Here is a 12,210-nt window from a genome sequence, read left to right on the forward strand (position 1 = left end):
AATGTTTTGATTATGAGACTATAATGAACTCTGGTGACATTGTTTGTGAGTTTATCCTACACTGTCTCTTTATGGAGTTAATGAAGCTATTTTAAGTGCCTCTTGGGATTTTGTTTGAGTTGAATGAGGATCTCTTTGAATGAAATAATTGATGAGAAGACTTCCTACTGTTAAGTAATTGGCTTTATTGCTAAGTAATACTTAACATTTCATTTAATCCTGTTAAGGTATCTACTAGTTTAATTTTAGTTAAACTGAAAATGACAGTTTATTTAGGCAAAATGACTACATAAAGGACAGTAGGCCAAACATGCTCATATTATATGAATGTGAAGCAGTAAGCAAAATATGTTAGGCTTATATGGATTGATAGTGGAACTGATAATTCTTTTACTACAGTGATATTTTAAACACAAAGTATTCTAATATCTATACATTATGTGCTGGGTTACAGTTACAACAACAGTACTGGAAAAGTAACTTTAAAAATAACTCCTTTTTGACTTTATGATTAATCCTCACCTTTGCCACCTTTTCAAGCCTTTAAAGCCAAGGAAAACTAAAGTTAGCTCATAAGTATATTTGTGGTTTTACTTAGTGAACGCTTTGCTATTAACAGAGTTGTTTGTCCCAATTGTAGTTGTTAAATGATGCCTACCTGTATTGTAGAACAATTAATGCTTTCAACATGCTTTATCCACTTATACTATTCCGCTGATTCTTAATCTTAGCATGTTTAAGATGTGTGGATTTCAACTCCCAGAATTCTGGGAGTTGAAGTCCACACATCTGTTCTGACCTTGGCTTCCTGAGAAAGCATAAATCACAAGCTTAGTCCCAAAAAACCTCTTTTATTGAGACAGCTGGGAATTATGTTCACAGCCCATAATGATTCACAAATAGTCTGTGAAGATTCCAACAGAGGTCTGTTCCATTCACACAGTCTTTTAGGGTAATGTTGATAAGCACCCACCTTTATCTTCCTTGAAACTCTGCCAGAGACCTAATTGCCAATTAGTTTTGCAAGGCCAAACAGAGCACAGAGTCAAAGGACTTCTCAGAGCTTGAATTGACTATATGAACTAATTGCTTCTTGCAAAAACTCATGTCCATTTGCTCCTCTTTTATGTTGTATGGGAGGGGCCAATCATCTTCAAGCCTTATTCCCGAGTCGCCCTGTTTTTCTTAATTGTTCTTGCCTTCTGGCAGCTCTGCGCATGCACACACTGGGAACAGGCTTACGCTGTTCTTCTGCCTCACTGATGACAGATTCTAGAGGCAGCACATAACTACTAGATGGTCCTGGCCCCCTCTCTGCCTCCAACGCAGAGCCCTTGTCCGAGCCTTCCCCAGACTCCAGGACTGGCCCACGTTCCTCTCCAACCTCCTCACTGTCTGAATCTGCTGCCAGCTCTGCTGGCCGCTGGTGGGGCACAACAACATCTTAAAGTTGCGAAGGTTGAGAAAGTTCCGCTCCTCCCCTCTCTCTTGCCCTATGCCACATCCACAGCCAATTATACTAATGACAAAATAACAAAAGCTGCAGTGGTAACACCATGATGCAAGCTCTGCCCTTTTTTTACTTACATTACAGCATTACACAGCAAGTCCCAAAGAGGCATATATGCTTTGCAATGTAACAATGCATCTTTCATCACTTGCCCCCTTTTACCTTTTCTTTGCTGTTGCCAATTCTGCACCCACCATTCTCACCTCCAAAGTTCTGGATACTAAGGTGACCTACTGACTCCTCTTTTTTTAAAAAAAGTACTGCATTTTTCTCTTTCAGTGCTGTGACTTTATGCGGATATCTAAATGTGGCACCAGAACTGTTCTTCTTAAAGGATTACTAAAAACAGTCTTAAATTACATGGCACAGAAGTGCTTCAGGAATTGCATTCCCAAAAGATGGCACGGTGCTTAAATTTCTACAGACTCCTAAGTCCCTTCAAATGTATTGTTTTATTTTCTCTAGTGTAGTAGTTTCTCACTCCTCTTGCCATTAGAAAGCATTCTAGAACGAAGGAGCAGCTTTTTCTTATCAAAAAGTATAAACACTGCTTGTCCTCCCCCCCCAAAAAAACACACCCCTTTTTAGGCAATTGCAAGCTTCTCAAAATAAGTTTGTCTTTTCATTGCAATTGCTATTTCCATCTTAACTATAGTGCTTGATGGCGAGGATTTTGGAGACAATGTTTATAGAACTATGCCTAGCTCCTTTTTCAGGCTTCCTTTAGAAAATTAGAGCAGGTCCTATTTTAAGTTAAGGGAGAGACTGAAATGAACTGCCCTGGTCCTATTAGACCTCTCAGCGGCTTTCGATACCATCGACCATGGTATCCTGCTGCGCCGGTTGGAGGGATTGGGAGTGAGGGGCACCGTTTATCGGTGGTTCTTTCTTAATTGTTCTTGCCTTCTGGCAGCTCTGCATGCACACACTGGGAACAGGCTTACGCTGTTCTTCTGCCTCACTGATGACAGATTCTAGAGGCAACATCTATATGAAGCCGCTGGGTGAGATCATCAGTGGCTTCGTGTGAGGTACCAGCTGTACGCTGATGACACCCAGCTGTACTTTTCACACGGGCCACCCCAATGAAGCTATCAAGTGCTGTCCCGGTGTTTGGAAGCCGACGGGTCTGGATGGGGAGAAACAGGCTCAAGCTCAATCCTCCAAGACAGAGTGGCTGTGGATGCCGGCATCCCGGTACAGTCAGCTGAGTCCACGGCTGACTGTTGGGAGCGAGTCATTGGCCCGATGGAGAGGGTGCGCAACTTGGGCGTTCTCCTGGATGAGCGGCTGTCTTTGAAGACCATTTGACGGCCGCCTCCAGGAGAGCTTTCCACCAGGTTCGCCTGGTGCGCCAGTTGCGCCTTTCTAGACCGGGATGCCTTGTGCACAGTCACTCACGCCCTTGTGACGCCTCGCCTGGATTACTGCAATGCTCTCTACATGGGGCTCCCCTTGAGGGCATCCGGAGGCTTCAGTTAGTCCAGAATGCAGCTGCGCGGGTGATAGAGGGAGCCCCTCGTGGCTCCCACGTGGCACCAATCCTGCGCAGGCCGCACTGGCTACCTGTGGCCTTCCGGTGCGCTTCAAGGTGTTGGTGAACGCCTTTAAAGCGCCCATGGCATAGGGCCGGGTTATTTACGGGACCGCCTGCTGCTACCGAATACCTCTCACCGACCCGCGCCTCACAGAGAGGGACTCTCAGGTGCCGCCGGCGCGACAGTGTCGTCTGGCGACGCCCAGGGGAAGGGCCTTCTCTGTGGGGGCTCCCGCCCTCTGGAACGAACTCCCCCCAGGACTCCGTCAACTTCCGGACCTCCGAACCTTCCATCGCGAGCTTAAAACTCACTTATTTATCTGTGCTGGACTGGGTTAGTTTTTAAATTTATGGGTTTTTAATGGGTTTTTATCTTAAATTTTTAATCTTGGCCAATTTAATAAGTTTTTTAATTGTATTTTAATCGTATTTATATTGTATTATTGTGTATTTTTTATCTGGCTGTGAACCGCCCTGAGTCCTTCGGGAGAAGGGCGGTATAAAAATTTAAATAATAAATAAATAAATAAATAAATAGAGTCTGTATTGAACTTCCTGAAGTCTAGTAGTCCATATTGCTCGTAATTTTTATCATACTGTTTGCTTTTTTTGCACAAGATTTATGGTCCTTTTGAATTTTTAAAGCTTTTGAAGTGTATGTAGAAACGTATAGCTTTGGCCTTCTGAAATAATGGGAAAACATTTTTAGCCACATTACCTCACTGGAAACTTGTCAGGAGATGCTTGTTCACAGTGAGGAGTGCCAGAGCTCATAACTGTTACATATAAGTGGATGCACATGGAAATAGAGCAAATACTAGTGTTCACATGTGATTTATGTGATTGGAGGTGAAGGCTCCTGATGGAACTGACTTTGCTTATAGAAAAAGCAAAAAAACATTGTTGCAGTTACCTCTTGAAATTAGGACTCTGCAGTATTTTGGATAATGGTAAAAGGCCATTAGGTACTTTGTGTGTAAGGCCTAGCACCTGTCTGCACATCTTTAGCAGTGGGGGCTTTGCCTGGAATTGTATGACTTGTCCTCTGCAAACTGCAGTACAATTCTTTAATGAGGATTTTATAAAATAATTCTTTCATATACAGGCAAAAAAGCAAAAAAGCAAATTATTTAGAAATAATTTGGAAGAGGTACTTCAGGTGCTTACACAATTGCCTTGTGCACTGCCGGATGTTTCAGTGAAAAATGTGACTATTTAAAGAGTTGCAGACTGGTCTTTTTGGAACAAATTCTGAAGCATTGCAGATAGACAAATAGATAAATAGACAAACAGGCGGAGAGAAGATGTCACTTATATAGACTTCTGATTTAGGATCAATATATTGGACAGATTGCTTGGTTTGCTTGATAATAAAGTTATAACAAATAACTTTTCCTAGTTTTTTCCCCCCAGAGAAATTTTAACAGTGACATGGTGGGTATAAATTTAAATAAATAAATAAATGCTAATACAAATGTGAATTATTACAAAAAGCCGTGCTAAGATTATTGAACCATTTCATAATTCTACATTGTGTGATTAATGTAAACAGAATTATCAGTGTTAATCATAAACACTTTTAGCCTTTAGAAGCTGTGGTGGATTCAAATCCTTTAAAAAATAGGTCTTCTAGTGAATAAGTGAAATCATAGTGTGTACAGAAGGAACAGGCACACCTCTTGCATAATTTGTAATATACTTTGTTCAAAACTGTTTATGCTGAAAGGAGATTTTCTGACTTGATCAATAATGACCATATGACCGCCTTTTAGTAGGATTTAAAAATAATTTGTAAAATGGAATACAGAGTTAGAAATACCAACAATTGCTACCAAGCTGCCTTCCATTGAGGATCTGTATACTGCACGAGTCAAAAAGAGGGCTGTGAAAATATTTAGAGACCCCTCATATCCTGGACATAAACTGTTTCAACTCGTACCCTCAAAACGACGCTACAGACCACTGCACACCAAAACAACTAGACACAAGAACAGTTTTTTCCCAAACGCCATCACTCTGCTAAACAAATAATTCCTTCAACACTGTCAAACTATTTACTAAATCTGCACTACTATTAATCTTTTCATTGTTCCCATCACCCATCTCCTTCCACTTATGACTGTATGACTGTAACTTTGTTGCTTGTATCCTTACAATTTATATTGATATTGTTTTCTGATTGCTTATTTGTACCCTATGACTATCATTAAGTGTTGTACCTTAGAATTCTTGATGAACATATCTTTTCTTTTTATGTACACTTAGAGCGTATGCACTAAGACAAATTCCTTGTGTGTCCAATCACACTTGGCCAATAAAAAATTCTATTCTATTCTATTCTATTCTGACAGCCTATAGTGACAATATCACTTACAATTATTGGTCGGTAAAATAGTTGTAGTAGATTTCAAAAAGTTGTCTGTTCCCTCTTTGTATGTAATACATGGTTTCTATAATGCTAAGGAAGGTTCCATTTTGACATTATTTATTGTTCCAACAATGAAAGAATAGGAAGACTTTATGAAGCCACCGGAAGTTTGAGATAAAATGTCAGGAATGTTAGATTGACTTCTCAGTTTTTTAATATTTTGGCTTGCTTTTCTAAGCCTTTGCCAGAGGCTTCTGACAGAGAAAGATTAATGTGAATTAATTAAAACTTTTCCCTGATTACTATGGAATGCTTCAGTGCAACCCACTAGTGAGACAGTGTGGTGATTTGCAGTACAAGGGAGGCCTTTGTCCAGATTTATCAAATACCACATTTTTTATGAGCTGTTGCCAGAAAAACACAGCGGGAGTGCTAGAAATAGTCTATTCCATGTAAGGAAATAGCCTCAATAGAAGCAAAGCAGTTGAGCGAAACAAGAACTTTCACTGAGGCTCTGGAAAACATATTTTGTGCAGTAGAATTGTCTTCATCGTTTTTAAAAAACAAAGCCTAGTTGTTCATTTCCAGCAAAAAAGAGAGTGTTTTCGCTCCCGTTTAAGAAAATAACGGGTTCTGTAGAATGTGGATAAGGTGCTATTTATTTGAATCTCAGTTTTTAATTGGATGGGCTTCAGAAAAAAATGGAATGATTTGTGTGATGCTGTAAAAACACAATGCCTACTTGGTCACTAAGCAGCAGGGCTCCTGCTATCAGCAGCACCCTAAAATTTAATTAATTAATTAATTAATTAATTAATTAATACTTACGTTGCTCAGCTCTCCTATAAGGCGGCTCCAGACGATAATATAGGTATCTAAGTAGTGATAGGGGGATTTAATAAGTGTTTTCATAAGTATTCACTTAGATTTTGTTTGGTTATTTTTCCTTTGAATGTCTAAGCTAGGCAGTCAGACGTGGTTGGTTGTTGGGTGGGAAAGAAAAATTTAATTAAGGGTCAGATGCACATTTGCTTTACTTTTTAGTTAGGACCCAGATTGTTGGGGGCAATATGCTGACTCTGTAAACCACTTAGAGAGGGCTGTAAAGCACTGTGAAATGGTATATAAGACCAAGTGCTATTGTATTGCTAAATGTACTCTCTGTAGTGTTTATGGTACAAATGAGCAAATGATGGTCTGGAGGCCCATTCCGGTCCCTTTGATGGATTGATTAGGTTAGGATCTGTGCTTTCCAGATATTATTTCTTGTCCCTTTGAGTATATTTTAGAATGCTAGAGGAAAAACTAAAGAATAAATTATTCTTATTGTCTCCCAATTCTACAGGAAAAATGGCTTTGTATTTTGTGGTGTAAGGTAAAATGTGTCCATGAATTTTTCCAAAATCCCTTTATTGCTGGAACACATACATAAAAATATCAACTTGAAAAACTGCATGGCTGAAAGTCAAGCATTTTCTCCCTCCATTTTCTGGCAGTGTGATCTAGTGATGTCCTGTTGTCTCACAAAGGATACTAGAGGATAAGGCCCCTCCACCCAATTATATTAAATTACAGCTGGTAGTTTGTACTGAACATCTGTTTTTAACCCTTAGATTATGAATTCGCTGAATTTGGAACACAGTAGAGTTATTGTATATTTGTAATAGAATTAGACATAGACTTAATAGACAGTAAACAGGGTTATGATGTGACTTCCACTTCCGTGAGGTAAGAGCCATGAACAAAAGTTCATGGGGGTTCATTTTTCACTATGAAAAACTGCAGTGTATAAATCGCTATTATTGTATGCTATATTCCAGTTTTGCATTTTTATTTATTTCCTTCTATTAAACTGGGTTTTTTTTACAAAATACTTTGACTATGCAAATAACTAATTAGGAATCCACTATTGATTAACTTATTTCATTGGTTGTTTATGAAATTCAGATTTCTTTGATAAATGTAACAAACGTGTAAGAAAGGATTTATTAGTGATTCAAAGAGATAAGTCATGTTGGAAATTTGTGGAGAATTGATTCCAAATATATCGTAAGTTCACTCTGCCTTAATGAGAAGAGGCATACATGTTTGTTTGCCAAGGGGAAAAAAAAACCCATAAAAAAGCAAATTACTGTGAAATAGACCATCTTTGAAATACACAGGAGCCCTAAAACAAAGTAGTTCCATTTGTTTTCTAATCTTTTCCAGAACTTGAGAGTGTAGGCAAAACATACCATAGAATATTATTTTCAGAAGAGATGCTGAAGCAAAACAGTTGCATTCAGCTTTTCCTTTGAAAGACATCAATTTAACATAAGCAGAACAACAAAACAAGCAGAATGGTCCATCAGCAGAGGGATGGGTCAGTGATTCCTAGATAGCATCTTCTTCCTTTGTCTCTTTTAAGGAAAGAGGGACACATGTTCTTGGTTATTCTGGCACACAGGAAAGGGTATTTTTGAGAATAATGTAGATCGGGGTCCCCAACCCCTAACCCCCCACGCCACAGCCCACTACAGGGACTTGAGCCCTTCCGAACTGAGCCATGGAGGTGGTGGGCAAGCACATGCATCCCTACTTGTGCGAGTGGTGGGCAAGCATTTGTGCATTCCTGCCACTTGCACAATGGAGCTGCGCGAGCATGTCTGCCACATATGTGGAACCCTCTCTCCCAGTCCACAAAGTCAGAAAGGTTGGGGAACTCTGGTGTGGATGGTGCTCAGCATCTTTCTAAATAGACATTTTTCAGATCAAGACAAAGAAATAGCTTTTTTATTTCCAAGTATTTTTTTTTAACCTTCTTTTTCTTTTCTTTTTTCAAAGGTCCTGGAATCATGTCTGCAAACAAGGCAGAGACAGGAACAGCAGAATTTTCTCCTCCAAGCCCAAACCCACTGAAAAAAGGTGGCTCGATAAACTGGTCTTTCCCTGATAAAATAAAATCCCCAAGAACAGTCAGGAAACTTTCCATGAAGATGAAAAAATTGCCTGAACTCAGCAGGAAGCTCAGTGTCAAAGGAAATTCAAGCCATAATAGCTCAGACAATTCCTTGTTGCTTAAAAATAATTGCCAGGAGGTAGGCCATGCACCGTTAGCTTCTTCTGGAAATGTAACAGCAGCTGCTAGCAGGAATGTTATAAGCCGGTATCATCTTGATAGCAGTGTATCCTCTCAACACAGCTATAAAAAGAAAAACAGAGGGACTTCCAAATCCTCCAGCAAAGGGGGCTACCTCAGCGATGGAGACTCTCCTGAGCTTATAGCAAAATCAGGGAAATACGCAGCTGAAAGCAGGGTTGGGAAAGGAAAGGAAGTATTTGCAGGTAACATGGGTAATAAATCAGAAATAGACATTGATGCTTTTCGACACTACACTTTTGCTGACCAACCCAAATGTTCCCAGTACATATCTGGACTCATGAGCATTCACTTCTATGGTGCAGAGGATCTGAAACCACCACGGATGGACTCCAAAGATGTCTTCTGTGCAATTCAGGTAGATTCTGTCAATAAAGCAAGGACCGCTTTGCTGACTTGCAGAACAACATTTTTGGACATGGATCACACTTTTAACATAGAGATAGAAAATGCTCAGCATCTAAAATTAGTGGTTTTCAGCTGGGAGCCCATGCCAAGGAAAAACCGGGTCTGCTGCCATGGTACGATAGTTCTTCCTGCGCTTTTTCGTGTGACGAAGACTCATCAGTTGGCAGTAAAACTGGAGCCTAGAGGTCTTATCTATGTCAAGCTAACTCTTCTGGAACAGTGGGAGAATTCTCTTTGTGGGACAGATGGAGAACGAGAACCGATACTCTTTGGAGTTGATGCTCGGAAAGTTGTTGAGAAGGAAAATGAAGGTTTGATGGTCCCTCTCTTGATGAAAAAGTGCATTACGGAGATTGAAAAAAGAGGTTGCCAGGTAAAGAAATAAAGTTTTGTCATTGTGTTATATCTATATCTATTTATCTCTATGTCTGTCTGTCTGTCTGTCTGTCTGTCTGTCTATCTGTCTATCTATCTAAATCCAAAGAATACAACATAGTCCCTCATCATCTTCATTTGGATAGCTGGCCATCATTATGGTCTTCTTAACATTAGGGTACAAGATGAGATGAATAAAAAGAATCATCATTTTGTGCAACCTACAGTCCTTTTGTATTTGCCAAATTTTAGGTGACTAGCCTTTAGGATTTCCAAACCACTGGTGTAATGGTGGCATTTGTATTTATAAGGGCAGAAAAATCTCAAATAGGATATAATATTCAGAAATTGTAATTGAACAAAATTTGAGGGTAGAAGGGCTTTTTGGTAAGGTAACTTTATATGTTGTTTCTGTGGGAATTGTAGGCATTGCCCTACAGATGTTGCTTGCATCACAGCAGACTGTTGCATCATTCAGTAATAATAGGATTATTCACTTTCACTTCAGGCAACCTATATCTGATTTCTTTTTCCCCCATCTCAAAAGCTCAGAAATCATGAAGCCCATTAGAATGATTTCTTCCTGCCTTCCTGAAATTCATGGGAAGCCAACTGATTTTAAAAAGATGTCTAATGTGGCTATAAAAAATGCTTGGGATGAGCTTTAGAGAATTTATTTTTCAGTATAACAGGTAGCCTGTCAGCCACCATGCCTTTAGAATCACAGTATGGATGTTTGACAGGATTAAGAAGATGCTCCAGGGCAGCCTTAGATGTAAAGATATATGCAGAATATGCACATCTGGGGTTAAAAATTTAAGTGGGTAACAGAGTCCAGGAACACCCACAAATCTCACCCCAGTATTCAGCAAATGGGTATCACTGGAAATCTTTATGCATTGAGACCAAAATTTCCTATTATGGGAAGCTAAATGCCTTGTGTTTAAGCCTTTTAGATCTCAGGTTTTAAATGCAGCCAGATTTTAAATGTGCTTTACCTTGTCTCTTTGCTTATAAGAATGTAGTGCTTTTAAATACCATTAATCTAGAAATTTCCAAAAGGGGATTGAAAAAATAACAAAAGACTAGGAAATATATTGTGGTTGAAGCTTTTGTGGACTGGGCTCTGGAGAAAAATGTAATAAATGAATTAGTTTTTAAAGTACCATAATACCCTTTGGTATTTAATGTTGATGACTAAAGCTTTTTTATACTGTTTTAGTTTATGTTATAAAAGAATTGTTTACCCAACTTCTCCATTTGTTAGAGAAAATGTAATCCTGAATTTCAAGTAGCATGTAAACATTTAGTTCTGGTTTAGACTCTATCACTGTAACAGGATGTATTTATATGAGAAATATTTGGATTAAAAAAAGTAATACCAGGTATATTCAGTGTCTCACTCTCTTACATTGCATTGTGCAGTAACAATGCTTCATCCTACAACTGAAATAACGTTCATTTGTAATAATGATGCATCTAACAGAGTGTTACACATGGTTTGTACATGAGGTGCTATTGTTATTAGTTAAATTTCTATTCTATCTTCCATTAAAAATGCTAAAATAATACAATTTTCTTGCTATAGCTTATTTTCCCTTTTGTGTTAGCTGTAATGGAGTTGCCTTTTGAAAAAAACTCTTAGGAGATTACTTTGCTAGGAAAGAAGCGATTTTTCATGATACGATTTAGATTTTTTTAAAAAAAAATGGTGCTGAAACTTGGTCCATTCTTTAAAGCATATAAATTCCTAATCAGAAGGGTTCCTAATCAGAAGAGCCTTTTAAATAAGTTTTACTGCTAGCAAATTGCCTGCACATGATTTCTTGAGACTCATGTGATATTTGGCTGTACCATGTAGAAGAAATTTTTTTACTAAAAACAGACGAAAAATCTTTGTAAGTCCAAATTGCAATAAATGCATCACCATATTTAATTAATATTAATAATTTATTATTAAAAAGACAATAGTACAGTGTTCCCTTTTCCATTTTTTCCCGTAAGAATAACTACATCAGTTGTGCTGCCTTGAGGAGATAAAAGCTGGGTTTGCAGTTTTTGGTAACCAATGGTTTATTTAACCTCAGTTTATTAAACAACCCACAAATATCTAGGTCCCACAACACCCTAACCTATAAATCATATTTTACAGCTCACACTCAGTGCAGACAACACATTAAATAGGAAAGAGTCCATCCTCATTTCAGGATGCAGGCTACTGTATTTCAAAGTGAATGTCTATGGAGATTCTCAATCATCAAGGCCATGGTTGTCCCAAAGGTGCTTTTCAAAAGGCAACTAGGCTTTCTTGGAATTTTTTCCTTGAAAATGTTTTGCTTCTCATCCAAGAAGCTTCTTGAGTTCTGAAGAACTGAACTGAGAACTGAAGAAGCTTCTTGAACATTTTCAAGGGGAAAAAACCAACCAAGTCCAGTTACTTTTTAGAAAAGCACCTTTGATTCAAAATGAGCGTTTATCCCTGCGAAAGCCCCTCTATGACATTTTTCCTTGACTTCTTGGGAAAGGATTCTAAGAGAGTAGGCAGGTAGACTCTACTGGGTTAGACAATGCTGAAGGTAAGATGGACTAACCCATCAGTTTGATGACTAGGACTGAATCTGAAGTCCCTCTGAAAGCTTATAAGCGGTAAGCTTTTGCGGCTGAATATGGATGGACTTTGGTCTCCCCTGTCCTATTATACCACTCTATTCATTGCAATTAAAGTTGATAAACTTAATGCAACAGGGATACTTTTGCTTTTTTTTGATAAAATTTTATTTCATACAGGGTTCCCTTCTAGTCCTTTTAGAGTCTTTTATGGACATCTTGGACTACAGTATATTTAAAATTGCATTTCTGTTGAATATTTGTTT

At 38.6% G+C, this 12,210-nt stretch overlaps 1 protein-coding gene across 4 annotated transcripts in view; it reads left to right on the forward strand.

The window, feature by feature from the left end:
- The window catches only part of SYDE2 (synapse defective Rho GTPase homolog 2), a 47,665-nt gene that overhangs the window by 12,169 nt on the left and 23,286 nt on the right, over window positions 1-12,210 (forward strand). For all 4 annotated transcript variants that reach the window (XR_009154153.1, XM_058175269.1, XM_058175270.1 and 1 more), the window contains exon 3: window positions 8,239-9,335. Coding sequence is in view for 3 of the 4 variants with exons in the window: in XM_058175269.1 (XP_058031252.1) it covers window positions 8,239-9,335 (1,097 nt within the window). In the remaining variant the exon portion in view is untranslated. The remainder of the gene's footprint in view (window positions 1-8,238; window positions 9,336-12,210) is intronic.

This window comes from Ahaetulla prasina, chromosome 3 (assembly GCF_028640845.1).
Source record: "Ahaetulla prasina isolate Xishuangbanna chromosome 3, ASM2864084v1, whole genome shotgun sequence".
Classification (NCBI taxonomy): Eukaryota; Metazoa; Chordata; class Lepidosauria; order Squamata; family Colubridae; genus Ahaetulla; species Ahaetulla prasina.